Source organism: Acanthopagrus latus, chromosome 17 (assembly GCF_904848185.1).
Source record: "Acanthopagrus latus isolate v.2019 chromosome 17, fAcaLat1.1, whole genome shotgun sequence".
Lineage (NCBI taxonomy): Eukaryota > Metazoa > Chordata > Actinopteri > Spariformes > Sparidae > Acanthopagrus > Acanthopagrus latus.
In genome coordinates, this window is record NC_051055.1 from 27,057,111 (window position 1) to 27,080,803 (window position 23,693).

The window sequence follows — 23,693 nt, forward strand, 5'->3', positions numbered from 1 at the left end:
AAAGACATTTCACAGTTCGCACACTTTTGCAGTTTTTCTCTAAACTCGGTAAGATTGTTCCAACAGTGAGTCAGTGGATTTAACCTCTACCTTGTCAGTTATTTTCTTTTTATTGTTAGTTATTTAGAAATACTGAAATTATTTCACTTTAAAAACTATTTTGGTTTCACAGTTTTCATCATGCTGATTTCATATGCGAATGTCTCCCAAAGATGTCGGGATATCTGGTGCAAGAGGGCGCTGATGGCACAATAAACAACATTGAAAGCTCAGAGAAGTGTTTTTGAAATTGTATTTTCACTCATGTGTTACTTTGATTCTTTTGTATTGTTGTGTTTATCATCAAAGCAATTAATTTTTCTGATTTTTTTTTTTTTTTAAATGAGACCAAATCAAATGATTGAAGCCGCCAAAAATTTGCATAAAATTAAAAAATGGCCGACTTCCTGTTGGGTTTGCGTCATGGCACCCAGAGACTTTTTACCAGGTCGAGGGGCGATGCCGTATTTCACACATGTTGGCGCCATTTTGCACCACATCACATTTAAATTTTCAGCAAAGACAGAAAGAAAAAGTAAGTGAGGCAACTGAACAGCTGTGGATCTTATCGTCGCTCTCGTATGATCACACGCTTCACCTGAAACAGTTGAGACTCTTGACTCGTTCAGGGTTCACACAGAGGTTAATGCTCTTCATCACACTCTGGGACAAATGTTCCCCATCAGGACGGATGGTTCGACCCGGATCTTCAGCCCCTCAGCTCATGTTTTATGTCACATTCAACGGAAAGAGTTTGATTCCTCCTCAGCGCCCAGACATAAAATACCACGTCCTCATGATTCTATAATTGTTGAATACTGTGTATAAGGGCTGATGAGTGACTAACTAAAGCTCAAGTATCACATGTGACGGATTATATAACCGAACACTGTCGAGGGCCGGCGCCAGGTTCCTCTCCTGGTGAGACACTCGACAGTCTGGCAGGGCGACGAGTTTTTTTCCGTCCACCTTTTTTTCAGAGTTGTGAAGTGAAGCTGGAAAAAAAAAAAAAAAAAGAATAAAAAATAAATAAAACGCTCACCTCAATCTGCAATCTGCATTCATGAAACCCGATCTCCTGTTTCTCTCGTGTTCCTTCAAGTCGTCTGTGAAGTGTTAATGTGCGCGGTTGATTGACATCTCCGCGGGTACTCTGGGGGTTTGTGTTCGGCGGAGCGTGCATACGTTCTTTAAATGTGTCCGTCCTGCAGATGTGCATCCTCGCAGTGCAACATGCACATTATCAGAATAACTTGCATGTTTTTTTTAAGTCTGACTTAAACATGTAATCAGTGCTGGTTTGTTCTGAATTGTGCATTTACTGAATTATTCTACTTTACCTAAGTATTTCCATTTTGTGCTACTCTACTTTTTCCTTAGATGTTGCTCGTTAAAGACAAAGTTTTGCCAACCAAATCACATGTTGAGTTCATAAAATATAAGGTCATACTGCAAGTAGCTACACCTTCAAGTCACCACTTACACATCAATGCATCAGTGTGATGCTGCATGTGAGTAATGATGAATACAGCTCTGTGCAATGACAACAAACAAGTTTTTAACTGTTAAAGTTCATTACTGATTCATCTATTTGATCCACATCAGCAAATGTGACCATCAGCAAGGAGATTTAGAAAACTGTTTCTATTTAGTTTCTCTTTTCTGTGTGTCGACTGGAGTGGTCTGATTAAATCTTTCCTGGCAGTTTAAAAGGGTTAGAAGCAAATTTACCTTATATTTAAAGTCATATTTTGTTGTTTTGGCAGAAAAACACTGTCACTTTTGTCCACAGGGGGCTCGGAAATCAAACAAAAATAAAATTCCTTGTTTTCATATTTTAAATTGTAGTCTTGAAAGTGTTCTCGAGTGTTCAGGACTTAGAGGATATATCGTCAGAAATGGGAGCTGAGGACGCGAACCAAATCCTTCTATAAATGGCCGACTTAGCCGTAGATTTATATAGAAGAACTAAATAACAGATGCAAAGATATCAGCTAATCAAAACAGTTACAAGTGCTCATAAAATACAAAGTCTTCTAGCTTCTGCTCTCACTTCCTGGTTATGTGACCAATTGAATTAGAGTTTCCACCGCTGGCCCCGCCCAGTAGGTCCCACTCAGTCCATATACTTTTCTCATCTCGATGACGGTTTTACATATATTAAACCTCCATCGATCAAATAATAGACGGAGTCATGATGCTCCATGTTTGCAAAGAGTCCTGTCAACAGTTTTACAGAAGTCTGAGAGAAATGCATCCTGCTGCAGTACCACGACTGACCACCAGGCCTGACTGGAATCGAGTTTAAACAGCACCTTCATTTTCACAGTGGGTTTAATCAAAATTGATGGCTCGAGCCCACTTTAGTTAAGCTCTTCTAATAATTCCTTCCTTGTCTTTGGCCTTAACGCACATCCAGAACTCATATAAGCTTTTGCAAAACTGCTTTTCACTTTCATCAACAGCTCTGTCTCTGTTTGCAGGCCGGTGAAACAGTTGCATAGTGCACCTTTAAGAGCCTGATTTGTTAAATGCGCTTGTGTAAATTTGTTAATGTCCTAAAAATAGCTCGTACCATGAGATGTTATCTAACAAATGAGATTAAATTAATTTTGATGGAATTAAGTTTCCCTGCTCTGATCTACTCTGATGTTTTTTACGATCCCCCTCATTACGTCGCCTAAAAACAGACCATTTAAAAAAAAAAATTGTTCCGTCGGACCCTTTTGTCCCCGTCAGTTGTGATTTTGTTGCCTCAGAATGAGGCTTTTGTATCTCACAGCGGGACTGGGCCTTCTTTTAATCGAGTCACTGTCCATAACGGACAAACCAAACACGGTCTCCGGAGAGGACCACTGAGGTGAGGTGTATTCATTTGGTTGCAAAGATGTGACTAATTTCAACACCCTGGATCTTTAAGTCCAAAATGATTGTTTCAATGTAACCTGTTAATGGATTGCACTATATTCATATGAAGCGTCCCGTCCTCCTCTGACAGCTCCATGTCTGTGAATCTCACCGCGGCAGTTTGACCTCTGCAGCTCCTCCCCAACCCTCAGCGAGCCATGTGCGTCAACAGGGGGAGCCTCAATGTGGAAACTGTTTATTTGCTACGACACAAGAGAACATCCACAAATATCACAACAACAAACTGTATCTTCTTCTTCTTTTCCCATAAGCGGCGTTACCGCAGTGTGACGTGGCGTCATCTGTGAGCGCTTTTCCGGGAAACCTGCTACTTTTTTTTTTAAATAAAAAAAAAAAAAAAAAAAAAAGCAACAGAGTCAGTGATTCATCAGTCGCCGTTCTTGTCGTGATCATGATTTCTATTTCGACTTCTCGGGGAAAGTCTTTGAAGTGTTGTTTGATGCCGTGGAGAGCGAGCAGCCTAATGGAGACGGGAGTTTTAAAAAAACCTTGCAAGTCTTTTCTGAGCAGTCACCCATGATACCCACCCGCGGAGAGACTCCAGCGCTGAGCACCAAAACCGGAGCTCTCCGGTTCGGAGGCAGCGGTTACGATCCTTTTCAGCTTGTCAGTTTTTTTTCTCTATATTCTGACCAATTTTATTTTTTGTCTTTTTTTTTTTTAATTGCATATTTTACTCAATTATTGAATTAAAGACTTCTCTTTTTCACTCAGAAATCTCTCCACAAACATTCTCGTGACCACCTCCAAGATCGACAACCACTGTTATAGAAAAGTATTAGCCATCTGTGAGGAAAAACCTTTTCTAAGGCGGAGGCAAACATGGCTGATCCTTAAGAAAACAGTGATAATGAGGAGGAGTATTAGCCGGAGTTCCTGTTGTTTGTTGGTGCCTTCACCTCTGTTTGTCAGCGAGTAAGTCGCTTGTAAAGTCAAAAATCGAGAAATATCGAAGCTTAATGGAGCCTCTCGACTTTATTTTTTCTCTGGGATCTTTAACCTCTCGTCACGTGTCGGTGCACCTCCTGTCGAACGCTGACACTTCAGTTTGATCTGCTTTATATGATTTTTTTCTTTTTTCGTTTCCTCCGAACACACACAATGTTACACTCTGGCTTTTTTTTTTTATTCATGAAAAAGGAAAAAGGAAAAAAAGAGCAGAGAAACATCAAGGGAACGCCGGCCGAGACTGGCTGGCACATGACGCAGGGTGTTAACAGGTGAAGGTAATTTCCCAAATGCGCAGACACCTGGCCTCGCCCGGGGTTCACAGCGAGGTCAGGACACCTGTGCTGTTTTATATCTTAACTCCCTGCAGAGGGCTTCTGCTTTTACAGGTGTTCACACCTCACATTTATTTATTTCAGATTTCACAGGTGCTTCAGATACACTCAGCAGTAGAAGAGCTCAGGTACAGTCGGTCTGAGAGGAAGAGGCACGACAGAACGTTGATCTCAGTGTTTTTTTTTGTTACGGTGAGCTCTTTGCACAAACTTCAAAATGTATTTACAATAATAAACAATCAATGATTCATAAGATGTGATATTTACAGTTATTACAAGTAACGTGTTCAGTGACTGCAGCTGATGGAGTCAGTGACTGGAGCTGATATTCACATTTGTTTTTTTTTCGTCTCTCGCGTCGTCTGGTGGTCAAGGTAATGCCAAGAAAATCTGTGGTACAATACAAACAGTTTAATTGTGTAATTAACAATCAATAACCACTTCTAGTTAGAACATTTCTGCAGAAAGGAACCGAGAAACACTTATAAAACAGTCAGTCGTAACAAAATAACTGGTGTTCTCATTGAAATAAACTCATAAAAAAGAAACACTTTTTATACAGAATATTTATACAGGAATAGCTTTTTGAGTTGGATTGTTAACCAAAGGAAGACACATCGCAGACATCGATTTTCACACAGATTGCATATGTTTTTCTTTCTAAGGTGTTCTATAGGTTAGTCATTTTACCTAAGCTTATTTGCATGATAGTAAAAATTGCATACAACATTAATTGTGAAGCTTGTAGCATGAGTTGGTTGACATACAGCACTTTTTATAGGCAACCTTTAAAGCACATTTCTCCATTTAAAACGTTTAAGACACTTTTTGTTTTTACTGCCCATCGAAATTACATTTATAAATAGAAAAAAGATCGGTGGAGTTTTTTTTTAAGAAAAAAAAAGCTCTACGCAACATAAACTTTTAAAAAAAGTAATTACATCAGAAACACTGCATGAACTGCAAATAAATAATGTCGGACAACATAAACATGATGTAATTCACATTTCTAACTGTGTGGCAATTCAGAAAGTTACAGTGACAAAGGTTTTGCAAAATAATCTAACGTCGGCAGTGCCGTATAGTACAAGGCATTTGTTGGCATAGTTTCTTTAAGACTGTATTTTTTTTTTTACAGTTACAATATAATGTCTATATATATATATTTATATTTCCTCCCTAACAAATAATATGTAAAGACTGAGCTATTCTCGGAGATTCACCTGGGCTGGGTGATCGCGTTCCAGAGTTTGGAGTGATCCATAATCACATTATGCGCTTTTTAAAAGAATAACTAATCTGCCAGCAGGCTCCAGACTCGATACCTCATAATTAAGGCCTTGTCAACCACTTGGTCCTTGATTTCATTTGCTTATTTATTTATTTTTTAAAAAAAATCCAGTTAAACAGCACGTACGTAAACACCTATCAAAGTCCTAGCAAACTCCAGGGAGACTTTTGTTCTTTTTAAATATAATCAGTAGCTCAAAAAGATAAAGTAAGTCAGTGTAAAACAACAGACAGAGTGCAGTCAGCAAATATCCACGGCAACATACTTAGAATAATTTTTTGTGCAGATTATTTAAATGATGCATCAGTCTTTACAGTGAATAATACAAGTTTTACAAAATCCAAAAAGTAGTACTTGAGTCTGAAATGGGCTCTCCAGTGTGTGAACACTCGCTTCACATAGCCTGTCAGTCTGCAGCTGATATATATAAACACTCCTCATATAGTCCAGGCTGATTAAAAACACTACTTTTCTTTATTTGCGGTGTGGTGGTTCTGTGTCGGCCGGAGCGTTACATTTAGCACAGTCATCAGTCTGTGTGTGCGCACAAGAAAACTCTCAGTACATGTTCAGATGGGGGAGGGGACGAGGGGGGGTCCTACTCCTTGGCCTCGTGTTCTATCTCTGACTGGGCCTCGGCGCCTCGGGCCAGCTGCTCCTCCATCTTGATGGAGAAGATGGTGCTGTTGGTCTGCGTGCTCTCGTCCAGCTCCTTCAGCAGCTCTCCGCTCTCTCTGAAGTCCGTCAGCTCCTCCTCGAAGGCCGAGCTGCTGCTGCTGCTGCTGGTGTTGGTGGTGGCTGCGGTGCCGTTGTTGTTGTTGTTGTTGTTGGGCTCTTTGAGCGCCTTGGCTGAGTGATTGACGTAGAAGCGCTGGTTCTGGAAGAACTTGATGATGGTGAGCTTGGGCAGGTCCAGCTGGGCCGACAGGGTGTGGATGGCCTCCTCATCGGGGTACAGGCCCACGTCCTGGATGAAGCTCTGCAGGATGCCCAGAGCCTCCAGGGAGATCTTCCCTCCGCAGGTGCGGGACTTGATGCTCCCTCCGCGGCTGCCTTCGTCCTCCATCTCGGCTGGAGAGGCGGTGGAGGGCTGACGAGGCGGCAATCGAGGGCCGGTGGTGGGCTGCTGTTGCTGCAAAGGCTGCTGGGACAAAAGGGGTTGGGAGGGGTGCTGCTGGGACAGGGAGGGCTGGTGCTGCTGCTGTGACTGGGGTGGCTGAGCCTGCAGTGGGAAAAAAAGGGGGAAGAGAAAGGAGACAGGGATGTTATCAGTGAACACTTATCGGCGCCTTAATAAGGCCTTTCATTAAAATCAATTGAGTTGTGAGGAAAAATGGTCCCGCTGTGTATAGAACAGGCACTTGGTTGAAGGAATTTTCCATGTAATATCTCATTGAATGTAATCAGTTCTGCAGATATGATTTTTTTCCCTTTTTTGGTAGTGAGAGATTGTGTCTCTTATTGTGGGGGGAGAGGCAACACACTCGTGGAGACACACACACACACACACACACACACACACATTAGGAGAAAAGACACAATCAGCCCTGCACACAGTGGGAAACTGGCCTCTCTATTATAGCCTCTGCTGCTTATCAGGCTCTATTGCCAGGCAGTGATAAACAAGCTCCCTGTGCACAATTCTCGTTGCGATGGTCTGGCTGATTTGCTGCAGTGTGAGAATGCTATCGATGGCTTTCACTCGGCCGTCAGAATCCCGTTAGTGTAAACACATGACACATTACTTGTAAAATGTCTCATTGTGTGGTTGGAGAGGGAGTGAGTGGGCAACTCGTGGTCCCTATTGACCCCGCAAAATGGGTGCTCTTTTATTTTCATTTCTGAGTCAGACACTGTAGAATAGGTGTTTCATAATGAAGTTTGCAAAACAGCACTTTGCAGGGACTCGTTGTGCCCGCCAGCTGCATAAATGCACCCAAAGATGTGGTTTTTACTGTACCAATATACTGAGCTATGATAGTTCTTGTTGAGCAAATGTGAGCTAATTTGGCTAATGCAGCGTATTAGTGAAGGACCCGCACAAAATATTTAAACACCAGTCTCTTATGGACAGTTTAAAACTGAATCATTAAATCAGAAATAATCCTATTTTATCAATCTACAACCATTTTCTGTTTGCATGCAAAGTACGAACAAAATTTCCTCATTCCATATCTGCTGCTGGATTTGATTTGTAAAAGAAATCCTATTACCTTATTTATATCCACTAAATGGCAGCCTTTGTGAAACACTGGCCATGTCTGGGAGTAACCAAATAACTAATCAACCACTCAGCTGTGGCTCAGACTTTTAATAGAAGTATTATTGTACTTCATTATGATACTTCGACCGTTAACCGAGCATGTGTGTTATTTTCATTTCATTCATCTGCCAGATGTCTTTTTATAAGGCGGCTCTTTTAAATAAGTTCAGGCTAATGATATCTTTGAAAACAGCTTTTTTTTGGGGTTTTTTTTGCTGGAGAGGAGGAACTTTCAAGTGTTGCTGTGTTTCTAATTAACAAGAGTTCATAAAAAAACTCCAAAGTGTTGTTCATTGCAAATTCCTGGAAAATTAGTTAAGATTAAATTAACAGGGGAGAAATTAGGTTTTTTCTTTTATTCATTTGTTTTTTTCAATATGAAACTTCAGAAAAAGAAAATATGCACAAATACAGGAAGCGGTTTGTTTTGTGTCTCACTGCAGCCTGTTTATATAAATATAACTAACAATCATTTACAATCTGTTTATTTACTGATTGTTTCTCGGCTGATCGACCAATGATTTTAGTTTTACAATATCAAAACTCTTATTTTGACACCCTAAATTCAAAGTTGACACCGGTTTCGTCCGACCAACAATCAAAAAGCTGAAATATATTCAGTTTGCTGTCACAAAAAGCACATGAAGCAGCGAAATCCTCACATTCGAGAAGCTGAAACAAGTGAATGTTTGGCTTTTTGACAAAATAGTTGCAGAATTACATTCTGTTGATCAACTAATGGATTAATCAAGTTTCAGCTCTAACATGAAAAACAGAGTCGGGTCTGTGATCATGGTACATGTCACAAGTTAAAACTTGTATGTGTTTGTGTGTGTATTTATTTATACATCTGTGCTTCCAAGTTTTTTTTGTTTTTTTTTCCAGAAACAAGTAGAGTTCCAAGAATGTAGTATTGAATTCTGTGGTCATGTATTTGTGTTTTATTATAAACTTGTCAACACTATTGCATCAGAAACAAAATCATTTTTTAAACTAATGTTTGAAAAGAAGTGCGATGCCCGAGTCGTGCACGCGGCTCGTCAAGCTCACCTGTAGCTGCTCGCTGGAGATGTGCATCAGGTGCGTCGGCCGCTCGTTGTGGTGCTGCTGCCCGGCGCTGCTCTCCTGCTCGTAGATGGCGTCGCGCTCAACCTGGGCGAGGCTCAGGAAGCGGCGGATCATGGAGAGGTTCTCCCAGAGCGTCCTGTTCTCCGGAGAGGGATCCTCCTTCCAACGCAGCAGCTCACAGAGCCAGCCCTGAAGGGAGGATTAGAGAAGGAGACACACGGAGAGGGAGTGAGTACGTAGGTGAAGCGTGGTGTTCAGGCTCAAATGTAAACACGGGTCAAAAAAGAACTGCTGGTAATTTTAAACCCACGAGAACAGAAACTGGCTCACACAGTCAGTCAGTTTTATGGTGCCTTACTGAGAGGAGAACCAGAGTAACAGAGAGACCTGCACACCCAAATGTTCCGATGACAGCATCAAAGTAGTGCGATGACAAAGATTCAATGTAACACCATTTCAAATGGTTAACTAATTAAAATGATTGAGAAAGATGTTTCGCAAAAGCACCCTCCAGTTCTAAAATATAAATGAAAATACAAGTAGAAATTCACACAAACAAAACAGCCCGCTGTTTCACAATAGCTGCACCTGCAGACTGTACGTTTGTTTCTGCCGCAGCTGAAGACGAAGATGTGAATTAGCCAAGGTCAAGCAACACGGCAGGAAGGAACAATTTAACGTGACAAGAAACACACACTCGCATATTGTGCAGCACCCTTGGGAGGAAACGAGTGACTCCCATGTTTGAGACGCTCCAGCAGAGGGCCATGAAAGACAGAGCTGAGGAACAGCAATCAGAAATGCTTTATTTCATCAATACAGTGGGTGCACAATGAGTCTGACCTTCATGACTGACACAAACAGAATGAGGCTGACACATTCCTGAAAGTTCAGGACGAAAAGTAGCATGAACTCACTTGTAGCCAACTCGAGGTTTCAGATTGTTTCTGTGCGGCAGAAGCTGCACAACTGCACAGAATTACACAAGTACAGCAAAGATAATGTTTCATGATCAACTGTAACTAAATACGAGAGTGAGTGAAGTAACCAAGTGAGTAACCAACTGTTTTGTTTTACATGTGTGTAAAACTGTTTCTGAAATGAACACGGAATTTTGTATTTACTTGCCACACAATTACACATGATGTTGATCTGAATGAAGCAGAAAATGATTCATCAATTGACAGGTGACTCTGATCAGAATCAAATTTAAAGACTATTTTTAAGCAAAAATTTTAAATTGTGTCCGACAGCAGCTGCTCATTTGTGGCAGTTTACTGCTGTGTTTCTTTTTTACAATAATCATCTATGAAGTTTTGGTTTTTAGACTGTTAACTGGACCAAACGAGGGATTTAAACACATCACATAAGGCTCTCACATAAATATAATCTTCAGTTTTCACAATTTTACAACTACTAGTCAAACACAAGGATAATACACAGATTCATTGATCATTCAAATGTGTTTTAGTTAAGTTTAAGTACCAACAATGTCATCATGTCTTCTTTTAGTTCTGTATTCATGAAGCTGTTTTAAAAAAAGAGTCAGGAATTGTTTGACTGAGATCAGGATTTGGATCAAATTGAGATCAGGGCTAAATTTCACATTACAGACGAGAGCTGGATGTTGTCAGATAAACACAGTGAACAAAAACTCCTCACTGTTACTGTGATTCAAACATGTGTTTGTGTTTGTTCATCGAGCTGAGCGACAAAGTGAAGATTCACGACTGTACAGACAGAAGGGCTCCGCGGGGGCTGAGTGACGTGGCCTCTCGGGCTCAGACGTGTCGACCTCAACCTCAGCAGGCCAACGTGTTTGTGTGTGTGTGTGTGTGAGTGTGTGTGTGAGTGTGTGAGAGTGTGAGTAAGGGGAATAACACACTGTAGTGCTCTGTGGGAGTGTGAAAAGGAGTTGGGGGATGAAGCTGTAGTGAATCGACAAGAGAGCTGTAAAAGGGACAAGAGTGGATGAAGAAGGAGGGACGGCCGTGGAGTGAAACCAGCGAGGAGGAAACGCAGCGTCAAAGAGAAGCAGCGAGGTGTGTGTGAGTTTGAGTGTGTGTGTGTGTGTTACAGAGGGCTACTCGCTCAGCCGGGTCTGTCCTGGCAGCGTGACAGAGCGTCGCTGTAATCTCCCGGCCAGTGCGCGGCAGCACCTTTCATTTCCACAGGATTACACCGCGCTGCTGGTCCGCACACAGTCACACACACACACACACACACACACACACAGAGGGCAGAGCCACGCCGCCACACTGCATGCAAGAGATAACTCAGCAGTTTGGTTGTCCCCTGTTCCAACTCCTCCCATAAGCCACATCAAACCCAGGAGGGGTTTTGGAGGAAGCCGAGAGGGGGAGAAAAAGAGAGAGAGAGACATAAAGAGGGAGAGAGGGGGAGAGAGAGGGAGAGAGGGGGAGAGAGAGGAGGAGAGCGGGTAGAGGGGGCCATAAAGCCTGCGTGCCCACCTTGTTCCTTTGCCACGTTTATTGTTGCGTTTTTAATTTGCATGCAGAGGGATTTGGACGGCGCTCCAGTTGGGCTGTCTGTGGTTTCAGCTGATTCGGTAGTGAGGGAGAACACACACACACACACACACACACACACCACACAAAACACAAACAGACGCACACAAACCACCACACACCATCTTGTCAAAGCCAGAGAAACAGTACCCCGGCCCAACGATGGAGTAATCCAACTCAAACACTCCCCAAACCAGCAGGATTAAACCCAAAGTAGCAGAGCCAATCAAACAAAGGCACGACGTGAACTCCATTTCAATGCCAGGAAGTCCATTTGATGAAATAAAGTACAGAGAGTTTATTAGTTCACAAGTGTGAATGTTTGTCTCTGTGGCTTCTTCTTCTTCTCCTTTCTTTTTTTAACTTCAGTTTTCTGAGCTGACATTTAACTCTCATAGACGGAGCTGAAGGAAGAATCAGACGAACATTTGCTAAACGTTTTCTTTATGTGATGCACGTCAAACAGCAGTTAGCTCTGCTCTCGGCCAGCACTGTGGACTGTGGACAGTCAGCATTTTCCATGGCACTTTCAAGAGCTTTGTTTGTGTTTGTCTAATTGCATTGCTTCCACAGGCCAGGCAGAAGCAGCGGGGATAAAGGGAGGAGAGAAAGAGATGGTGAGAAATCGAAAGAGAGAGAGTGAGAGAAGTTAGTCGTTTGACTGCATGTTGTAAAGAAAAGTTAAAAGACAAAAAAACTGAAGGAGAAAATCCATAAAAGATGGGTTTTTTTTTTCTAAAATGTAAAGTAGCATGGAATTTATTGGATGTAAAACTGACTTATATATGATTACTCTTTTATAAGACTGATTAAACCAACAAGATTTTATGTCCAACATTCCCGTTCAACATTATCATACTGCTGCAAATCTGTTTTCCTCTTTATTGTTTAATGTAATTTGTCGAGCCTCTCCACCGCAGCTGACAAGCACCAACCGCTCTTGATTGGATCATGGAAGTTGCTGCCCCTGCTGCTAAAGTGTTCCAACACGGTCCAGAAAACAAAAATCTAGGGCTCTTCAATCCAGTGTACTCTGTGTTTTGTTGAAGATCATTAAGGGCTCTCTATAAATAAATAGAACAGGTAGTTCAGAAGAGGCCCAGTTGTTGGCCAACACAGAATAAAGTGCACGCTGACTTTCAATGCGTTCCACAACAACTCTCGTACAATAAGACTATTTCTCAAGTCACGGTTCAACCGTAGACAGGAACCAGACTATTGAAAGTCTGTGACTGATGAGATTGATTATCACTTACTGCAAACACACACTCATATCAGAAACGGTGTTCATATTTTTTAATCAAGGTAGGAATGTGTGTCTCGCACCTCTCATCAACTCTCGCTGCACAAAACCACAAGCAGCCACTTCCAGCAAACCATCAGAGACGAGCACAGGACGACAGACAGCCACAGTAAACAAGTGTCTGGCTGAGAGGAGAACTTACACCGGTCATATCGTTGTTCTGCTGGATGAAACTGTAAACAAGTGTCTGCTAACATGTTAGCCATATCAAGTTCATAAGCCGAAGGTATGTCTATGAACTATTTTGTCGGTTTAGCGGTGAGATCACTTTCATTTTTTACTTAAATGTTTCTCTGTTTTTCTTTTGATTGATTCCCACTTAACGTTATTGACTTGATGTTGTGCCAAAGACCATTGGAAAATGTGTTAAGTGTTTAAAAAAAAAAGATAGCTTAAACAATTTTGATCCTAAAATAAGAAAAAACATTTGTTGGTACAAGCATCTCATAGGTGAGTATTTTTCTCTGAGTTACATCACTGTAAATTTTGTATTTTTGTACTTTGGACTGGTGGTTGAACAAAAACCAGGAATTTGGAAATATAACCTTGAGATTTAGGAAGTTATGACCTGCACTTTTATTTAACTATACAATAAAAATCATTATTTATACAACTAACAAACGTGAATTGATAACAAAAGAAAATTACATCACTTTACTGCAATGCAGCCTTTAAAACCAGGGAAAAATAAACATTTGCATCATGTCAGGATACAATAATATCACAAAATTTAAGACCATATCTTGTCTCATATCACAGTAACAATATAATATCTACTGCCCTATTTCAGAGGGTTTTATTACGTCTAAGGTGGTTTGACATGATGACAGACAAAAGTCACTACTTTGAAAAAAGAAAAAAAAAAAACTTATAATACAAATAGTGAAGGACTTTATCTTTAAAGGTTTGAAAAAACTACTTGTGTAGTGGCTGTTGTGAAAGAAAACCCAACATTGTTTCTCTAGTGGATGACATATCAGTGTTCACCTGGTGGAAAATGATCCCTAAACTCCTGATAGGTCTGCAGGTATAATAATGACCGTATCAGAAACCGTCCAGTGCTTATTTCAAACAAAGAGATATCAGTTGGAACCTGACAGTGTTGCTCATTTGGCCGACGTCCTCGTAAAACTCAAATACAAAAACAAATACTACTAAGCTTTTTAGGTTAACCTACTGAAGTAAAACCGACGCGTGTTCCCAGCCTAGACTGCCACGAAGTGAACTGGAGCGCCCTGTTTATTTTGATGCTAAATACATCTCTCAGTTGAACTCACAGATGCGGCAAACAGGTTCATTGAGGCAATAAGCACTGACAGCCATTGGATTATCTTGCTATGTTGGCACACACCTGCGACAATATTGCACAATAATCCGCTGCCTCCGGGTCATCGTTGCTTAATTATTAATTAGTTTCAAACAACGGGACTGACAATCAAGAACCACCAGCCTTTTCTTGTTTTACAGCAGACACAGATCTGACCAGAGGCTCATGGGGCTCAGGGGTCATAAGGTGCCAAATTAAAAGGGTAATAAACTCTTCAGCAAGCTATTGTATAGTCCTGATATAAATGGAAACCGGCTGTTCTGATAAAAATATTTTCCTCGCGACACAATAGTTGAATTCATGCATGAGATTCATCCAGCTATGCAGTGCGGTACACCGTGTATGTGAGTGCTGCAGTCACAAGCTGCCAATAAGAGCATAGGCCTGCTCTGTCAGTGAACAGCATGGTATTCACCGCCCAACCTACCCACCCGTTTACCACCAAACTACCACTGCAAACACCCCCCAACATGGAGGCTCAGAGAGATGTAAATGAGCAACTGGCTTTGACGTGAGACAGTAGATAGACAGAGAGACAGACAGACAGAGAGAGGGAGAGAGAGAGAGAGGTCTGTCACACGGCCTGGCCAACACCTTCCCTCTAATCTCATTTGCTTGTTATCAGCCCCATGAGGCTGACCTCGGCCACTGCAAAAATAAATAAATAAAATAAGCCAACAGATGTCCATCAATTTGCCATTTGAGTCCCCCCCCCCACCTCTTCCTCGGATTACTGCGTGACCAAAAATAATGCCTCAGTTTCAACCCCAGAAACAGACTATGCGAGTATATCGAGTACCATTTGGATTTGTACCATTTGGACAAAAAAAAAAAAAAAGGGGGGGGCCTGGATGACACATCAAAAAACCACAGATGAAGAAATGATTGTCGCCATTGTTGTGGCTGGCTGGTTGGAGGACAGGACCGTTTCGGAGGCAGCCAGACAAACCTCTTCTGTGTCTGAACAAGAGGGAGAGCTAAAAGTAGGGGGAAGACAATGCATTATTGTCTTTCCTCCTCCTTGAACCTGGCAGAGGCCCAGCACTGGCAGACAACACTATGCAGATAAATGCAGCCGATAACATGCTTCTCCTCCCCGAGCGAGCCAAACTGGCGGCTGCACGTGCGCGTTCACCGCGGAAGGTAACGTGTGCTGTGTTGTAAAAACATGACGCCATTGGTGGACGCCCATCTGCTGACGACAGTGGAGTGTTGAAACCTTCCTGATGCTCGGGCATATGTGAATCTCCCGCAACAATAAGCAATAATTGACTGCACAATTCAGGGCCAGATTTTTTGGGGGGCGAATAAGTCTTTATATGCAAATGGAAGAGCTCTGAGTGACTGTACAAATAATCTTTGGTGTACTGTGAGGAAGATAGGGGAATGGAAATGGGGTCAGTGGCCTTGTTTGAACTGCAATTGGAAGGCCAGCAATGATGCCAAAAAATATAGTGAAAAACTCATTGTGCTCTGCTCACAGACAAAATATGACACCACACAGACCTATTCATTCATCTATTAGTGTCTTTATTAAATTTGTTCTTTAGCGTCTACAGTCAGTGAAAGTTGTTTGCTCAACAAGCTGTGCAGCAATTACTTTTACACTGTATGTTACTGGAATAACATGAGCACCGGAGTGAACTTACAACTTACAGAGATGAGAGATGATTGTGGTGCCTTAACTCCCCAAATTAAGTCTCTACAGTCCTTTAATAACCCTCCTAAGTAAGTCCTGGACAACCTGCGGTGACTACAAATAGCCATTGTTCTAAAATGTTTAATCACCTGCTAATGTTATTTATTTTAAAAACTCATGCAAAGCACATTTTAAGCGGTATCATACATGTCTTGTTTGATTCAGGGGCTCTGTAGTTAAGGTGATTGTAGCATCATGTTCTGATGCATTTATTCACCAAGGAAACTGACGTACTCTGGAATGATAGACAATGGTTGGAGCTACTTTCGTTTTTCATAATCAACAGATAATATATTCCTCCGAAAAAGTCACTGCTCTGTTAGGATTTAATAACTTCTCTATTTACGCTCTGAACTTTTGGGACACATCTACATGGTCTGAAAATTAAATACAGGATTACACCTGCCAAAAAAATCTGAGGATAGGTACAAAAAAGGCTGTAGGGTGATGTCGACCAAAATTCACGAGGAAGTCTAAAAAAGTACATCTTTATAAATTAAATAAAACAAAACTAAACTTCTTGGGGTTTTGGCACCAGGAGTTTTTTTTCTGACTGCTGTTTTTTTATTTTATTTATTCTGGTAAATTAATTCATTCTCAGACAAAGAAAATGTTAAATTAGGACTTCAAATAAGCACAACAGAAACTTAAGCTTCTCCTGATTCAAATGATGTATGGCACTTGATGCTGATTGCTAGAATAGGGCAGGAAAAACTAAATAAATACAGGAGAGTCAGGCGCTAGGCCTTGAAGGTTAATGGAGGGACAAGTGTTAATCCAAATTTATGCTCCTCTGTGGAGGTGTTCTGGTGGTCCCACCATCAGTGCTTCAAGTGTAGGAATTAATTTATAGTTCAACGAAGGATTTAACCCATCGATTATCGTTGTCCCACTCCAACACTGGCGGAATAGCAACGCTTATGTTGTGAATTAATTTTATACCTAAAGTAATCATGTTTATATTCTTTCATTGACGATGTGATAGGCAGATGATCACTGCGAGGGCAAGGTTTGAAAAATGACTGCAAGCTAGATCTTAACATAAAAAATTGTCTCGCTAGAGAAAAAGAGAAGATTACCGAACTGTGCATTCATTATACACCCAAACTAATCATGTTTGCATTCTTTCATTTACTTAAGAGCACAGTGACGAGAAGGTTTTCGCTTGAAATGGCTTTGCTAGATCACAAAATAGGGAATAAAAGAAGATTTCTGAGCCCTTATTGAACATGCGCCATCTTGAAAAATGTTCACAATGCGGTCTGTAAGAATTCTCCAGTTTTTGAGATAGACCATGTCAGTGCTACGCAGCATCTCAAGCAGCTCAGTGCAGAAGCATGAATCCACCTTCACTCAATCCCGTCAATTCTGGGAATTCAAACCAGTGATCCAGCGGTCACAACCTCGCCTCTCTCACCGTTTCGTTTGTCAACAACACGGTCATCGACGGAAAATAACGCACGAGACAGCAGAGGGTATAAACATATCAAATATTTCACGTGGTTGTAGAGGAAAAATAATTAGTTACAGGAAAGGAAATTAACATTTTTCTAAAAATATTCTCCCTGTTTACACCGTATCTAAGGCTGTTTCCCATATGGTGATCAAAGAGTTGAATTTATTAAGCCACATTTTTATTTACCTCTGCATCATTTTTCATAACCTCGCCATCTGATTCCAAATCACACGCTGGTCCTGAGCATTCATAAGTTGGCATACTACAAACAGACGGATCAAACGGACATCTTTTGAAATGACAGACAGGCCCTAAGGATGGTTGGATCTGTGACCACAGTAATGGATGATGAAATTTCTGGTTCTCATGTGTACCAACGAGGAAGCGGCTTGTCTCTCCAGTAAAGCTTCTGAGGATTAAAAAACTGAGTCATCTCAATCATTCGAAACTTGCCTTTAAAATATATATATATATATATATATATATATATATTTTTTTTTTTTTTTGTTATTAAATCACGGTGATATGACTCTGATGTCTCGTCACAGTGGATGCTTTCCAGATTGTGGTTGCCAGATTGTGTCACCATCCTCTTTTGTGAGGATGTCAGTGGCTGAGCTTTAGGAGAGAAATTCGCCAGTCTGAATCATACATGCCAAACAATTAATCTCTATTCGTGCTGCGACATGGAGAAGTCTCAGCCAAACAGTGAACGTTTTCTGAAGAGGGGTCGCGACCTTTCCAGATACAATAAGCGAGTTGACAACAATAACAGACTGACAGCTAACACGACACACATTGTGGAGGCTAGGCATGACTATGCAGGAAATGGCCCTCTCTGTGTCAGCACTTGCCCCCAGAAACAATACCAACCAGTTCTGTGTGGCAGTTTACGTCATGGCTGCCGAACCAATAAAGTGTGCAGGGAATTTTTGAGCAACCAAATAGAGGCAGATGGAGCATAAAGAATAGCCAAAGGCAAATGACCAGTCCATCTAAAATGGAGCACATTAAACATCTGTGTGGTTACTGTGTGTGTTTTTTTTAACTGCACGTTTTGTTCTTTTCCAGCTAAGTTGTTCTTCACACACAGCTGCACATAACACAGTAACAATAACACAACCTGGGAGTTCCCCGGTGCAACAACAGGCTACGTGTGTTGGATTCTCGGCAGGAGCAGTGCCTTGCTCAAGGACAGTAGCAAAAAGACAAGAGATCATGTCTAATTTGTTCGTTATTTGTCCAAAGAAAGAACAAAACATTTGAAGTAAACCTAGCTTATCTTATAAAAATTGATTCTAAATATCAGCCGACATCAGATTTTAGTGAAATTGTGTTCTCTTTGTCCACAGAAGCACTTCAGCTTGTTTATGTGTACAAAATGGCGGAAAATCAAGTCACTGATGAAGCTACAGTACACGTGCCTCTTTGTATCAAATATTAGTATAGTTGAAATTGCACCATAATCTAGTTTAGCCTGGTGGTGGGCTGATATTTGGGTACCAGCACTGTCTGCACAGCACACTGAATGTTCAAACACTGTTCTCCCACCACAAATTTACCTCTTGTTTATAATCTTTTCTGTTCAATACTGCCGAGGCAGATGGAGGATGAATGCACAGAAGACAACAAACACGCTGAAGATGAACTAGAGATAAACAACGACGGCAGCAACATTACAAACACACAGAGCACCTACATGGAGTCTGATTCCATCAATTATAAGAGCTTGATTGAGATTTAATTCAAAGCTTGGGTTTAATTGCTAATATCAAAGCGTAATTAAGCTGATAAATCATGACTGATCTTATTGAATTAGAGATTGAAATAGCGGAGAACCTGCAAATTGTCTATGTCAGCTAAATAAGTGTTCTTAATTGGCCTACAAGTTTGCTTCAGATACTAATGAAACTGAACAAATTTTCCTCCCCAAAAAAGTCTTCATATGCAGTTGTTTACTCACAGCTATGGCTGTGTGTCTTGTTCAACTTGGAAAATCATCTTGAACTTAAAATAGAATATTTACACAAGTGGCGACAAAATAAACACACAATCTAAAATATCTCTCTGTGCGTGGCTGAAAGGCATCTTATACGTCCCCCTCCAGGCTCAATCTACGCGGTATACTGTAAAAACAGTGACTGAAGGATATAGTGTGGACAGACGGATGAGGATGGAAAGTCAGTTTCCCTTTGAGAGAGAAAGATAAGGACACAGGGAGGAGATTGTGAAAGACAGAGAGGGCGGATAATGCTAGCAAAACCAAGTGCACACAAGCAGCAGCATGAGTACTTGGATAGGTCCTAATATCTCCCCATGCAATTCCCCCTCACTCAGCCACACACACTCCTGTAAGCACACACACAGACACTCTCTCTCTCTGCATCTGCTGGAGCTAGTGGCTGTAGTTAAATTGAAATATTTCCCGGCGTGTGTCAGAAGCATGCAGAATGATAATTATGACAGATCTGATTAGGCGGGCCGAGTCGGGCGGCTCCGGGCTGCAGGTGCGACCTTGTGCATTCCTGAGTGTGTAAATAAAATTAATTACAAGCGTAGGGGGCGCGCAGCGCGTGACATCAGCGCGCACAGGGGGGACTCCCACGGGGGGCACCCTAATGGAATATTTTCCCCGAGTCTAATAATACAGTTGGTATTGACTTGAGGTAATTAGGGGGATCATTAAAGCGCTTTTCCCGGCGTATTTGCCTGCCTGATCAGATTAGCGAGAATGGGCCTCAGAACAAGCCCTGTGTGGTCTGTCAGGAGAAGTGGAGACAGTGGGAGAGGGTTAGCTAGTGAACATTTGTAGCAAAGTAAGAGCTAGGAACATGCTGTCACTGGGACAAGGGAAGCATCTGCTATCACACAAGGTGAGGACTGGCAAGGTTAGGCATGTGGCTAGTAGGCACAGCACTGGTTAGGCCTTGAGAACTCAACAATAAGAGAGGACGAGTGAACTATTATAGAGGTGCTCAGTTCAACAGCAAACTGGCTAACACCTGCTCCACAGCAGAAAACATTTGTCATATTATAATGCATTAGAGGTGATGACGAAGAGACGATTTGGAGTCCTGACAGTCGGGGTAGATTCCTAGTTTAGACTGCAGGGTAGGAGGGAGGTGAGGAGGGGGGAGTGGGCTGTGCAATTGGAGACAGATGGGGTGAGAGGTGGCATGTAAGGCGTAAGTGAGAGAGATGGCAGGAGAGACACAAAGTGCTCTGGGCATGCTCAGTGAGACCCCGAGCTCCTGCTAAGAGGAGGAGGGTTCGATGAAACAGGCAGCGGAGAGAAAACAGGCTGGTGGGAATTCCACTGTCCATTAAACAATAAGAGAAAGGCTCATTTCAGAGGGAGGGGAAGACTTACCGTTTGCAAGATAATTCATTCGCTAAATTAATTATTCAGACAGCTGGGTCTCCAGTTCAAGAAATTGTGTCTTTAATAATAGAGAGGATCTGGCCTAGCCTGTTTCCCATGGCAACCTAATAACCAAGCAGGCACAGGAGATAAATAAATAAATCAATTAATAAACAGTCACGGCCTTTTTAGATCCCTAGGGGTTTTGATATGCCCGCTCTGATCTGCCTAATTTGAGGGAGAGAGAGGTGTGAAGAACTGTGAAACAAAAAAATGAAGACATCTCGTTGCCTGCCCTCCCAGAGCACACAAAGTACAACTTATGAAAAGTGCAGCAAAATTTCACTGTGTGGCTCCAACACACAGCCCCCAGCAGTTCCTGATATTAAAAAGCATCTGAAAACATCTTTGCTGTATCAATCTTTCTATCCTAGGATGCCATTTAATGCCATTTGTACACAACTCTTCATGCAAAACATGACTTCTAACACACTGACCCCAAGTGGCTTCTCAGTAACAGACAAACCTCTGAACGGTCACAATCTAGAAACAGACTCCCAAAAGGTCAGCCATCTGCCCCTCTTGTTAAACAGCCATTGGATGGAGCAGAGTGATAGAAGTGGTGTGTGTATGTGTGTGTGTGTGTGTCGTGTGTCATTGGGCTGGTCTGGTTGGGTGCCAAAGATCTGAGATTTAAGCTGAGAAAAGCGTTTGAGCCCCAATAAAACACGTAACCACGAAGCTGATTCTACCTCGAACGGGAAATTAGTCATTTTTCAAACATGACGGAAGTCGTTCCAGTTATTCTGTCATCCGACTCCCTTCCGACTCATATCGGTGCCCCCACCCGCCTACAACCACCTCCACCCACTCCCCCACCTCTCCAGACCAACAAGGCACTCACTCCCCCCCCCCCCCCTCACCACCATCACCCCCCCACCCCCACCCCCCACCCCTCCACTCCAGGGACTGCCGTGCCAGGCGGGTGCAGGGTGACAGATGGCATACACCAACCTCCCCCCTCGCTCTCCCCTCTCCCCCCTACTGCACCAGCCCCCCTGCCCGGCCCCCCCGGTGGCGCAGCGGCGGACCAGATCAGTGCCATTCTGTCTCATTAGAGCCTGGCTAATTAGCGTAGCCTCTTCCAGGGGAGAATGAGCGACTGAGAGAGAAACAGAGAGAGAAAGAGATGGGGAGAGAGGGCGGTGTTGGTGGCGGTGAATGCGTTCTGTACTCTTCTGGTCATTGAGGAGTCGAAGGGCTTTGAGCCCCGCCGTGCGCAGGACTCCCAGGGTGCTTGTTTTATGACAGCAGGGACTCTGATTCTATCCGTTGCGCAATTCCTCTCAGGAAGTGTTGAGGATGTTTGGACATAAAAGTCGTGTCAAAGGAATGCCCCCCAACCCGCTCTGCCCCACCCTCGGCTAACCTCCCATCGCTCAACTGAACATTAGCCGCCCTCTCTGCCAGGCTAGCCAACACAGCTAGCCTCCCCTGTTAATGTGGATGAAAACAAAGCACGGTATCTTGCTAGACAGCGCCCAAGTTCTACTCAGCCAGTTAATAATTTTGACGTCAACTCCAGGCTATCCACATCGTAGCTTCCACCTCTGCAGGCTAAAATGAAATGGGCCATTTGGCGAGTAAAGCCACTTCTGGCAGCGCCATCGCTGGATTTGAAACAGTAGCGCGCAGATGTTTTCTCCAAGTCTGACATCTTCTGAAGCTAAATTGAGATGGAGCAGTCTTGGAGCAGGTCGATCAGTTAGAATCACTGAGGACAGGATCATGAATAATGACTCAGATTTTATCAAAGAGTGAATGTGATATCTGTCCTAATAAATCTGAATTGCTGCATGGATTACTTAAAAAAAAATACGTGTGCCCAGACTTGAAGTGAATGGCGACCATTAATCTGATAAAGTAATATGGCTTGGGTTAGATTCACTGCTCTATAGTTACTACGCTGAATATGTGGCAGTAAAAGAGTGATTGAAATGCAACATTGAATATGTGAGAGAGGAGGGGCAGTTAAAGGGTGGCTGAGGCCTGCTGTGGTTACGAGCCCTAGGAGAGGACAGGATGGCTGCGTTCCAGGAACCCCCAAACACACACACACACACACACACACACACACACACACACACACACACACACACACACACACACACACACACACACACATTCAAATCTGCCTGCACATAAACCCATATTTGATGCACAGAATAGCACACACACACAAACATACAGTATATACACACACGCATATCTCAGCAATCAGTAAACTCCTATTTACTGCTTTCTACCCAGAGGAGCACTACTCCCTCTGACCTCCTTCACATCTCTATTTTCTGTCCTTTCAATCGGCATCACTGTTCTACTCCCCTTCTCATTATATCGTCTGTCTCTCCGCGAATGAGATAAGTACGCTGTACATTCATTCTAAATACACTAAGATTCACGCCGCGGTGCGTAAATACTCGCACATATACGGGACTGACACCAACAGATCCTGGTCACCTGATTCCTGTGCTTGCGTAAGCATGCTGGGAAATCCTAAGCCTGGGCTGAAGAGGCAGAGGTTGAACTGCACACCAAGCTGACAGGACGGTGCCAGCCTTAGTGATGAGGCCTCTTCCCCACCCTCCCCCCACGATTATTTCCCCGGACCCCATATGGGCATGCTGCCAGTCCAGCCCATCCTCCATCCTCATCACCAACCATATCCACGCTGCACTCCCAACCCCACTACCAGCAGTCTCTGCTGGCATGGTGCTCTACCCAGCGCTTGGATACTGCTTATTTTCATCCTGCGAAGCTTCAGCTGTCATTTACAACATGTCATTTAAATATACATTTTGCCTTTCTTCCTGGCTGACAATTAACAGTGACACACTCAACACCTGGTATACTAGCAAAAATGTCCTTTGCCAACAAAAAAACATTTTTTTAGTTGCAGTAGTGTCGTAGCTTTCTTTCTTTTTTTTGTAATTAAGCAACTACCTAACAACAGTAGCAATTTAATATTCTAAAAAAATGTTCTGTTTGTGTTTTTAATAAACAACTAACATCTAATCTATAGTAAGTTATCATTTATGTTATCAGTATTGGCTGTGAGAAGCAAGTAATTATCGGTTATTGTATCAG

General features: G+C 42.4%; 1 protein-coding gene across 7 annotated transcripts in view; it reads right to left on the minus strand.

Moving 5' to 3' along the window:
* Positions 1–4,293: 4,293 nt before the first annotated feature.
* LOC119006055 (DNA-binding protein SATB1) overlaps positions 4,294–23,693 on the minus strand; it is a 64,146-nt gene continuing 44,746 nt past the window's right edge. For all 7 annotated transcript variants that reach the window (XM_037074384.1, XM_037074387.1, XM_037074386.1 and 4 more), the window contains 2 exons: positions 8,855–9,061; positions 4,294–6,763 (listed from right to left, as the gene is read on the minus strand). In XM_037074384.1, coding sequence (XP_036930279.1) covers positions 6,140–6,763; positions 8,855–9,061 — 831 coding nt within the window. In that variant the 3' untranslated portion in view covers positions 4,294–6,139. The remainder of the gene's footprint in view (positions 6,764–8,854; positions 9,062–23,693) is intronic.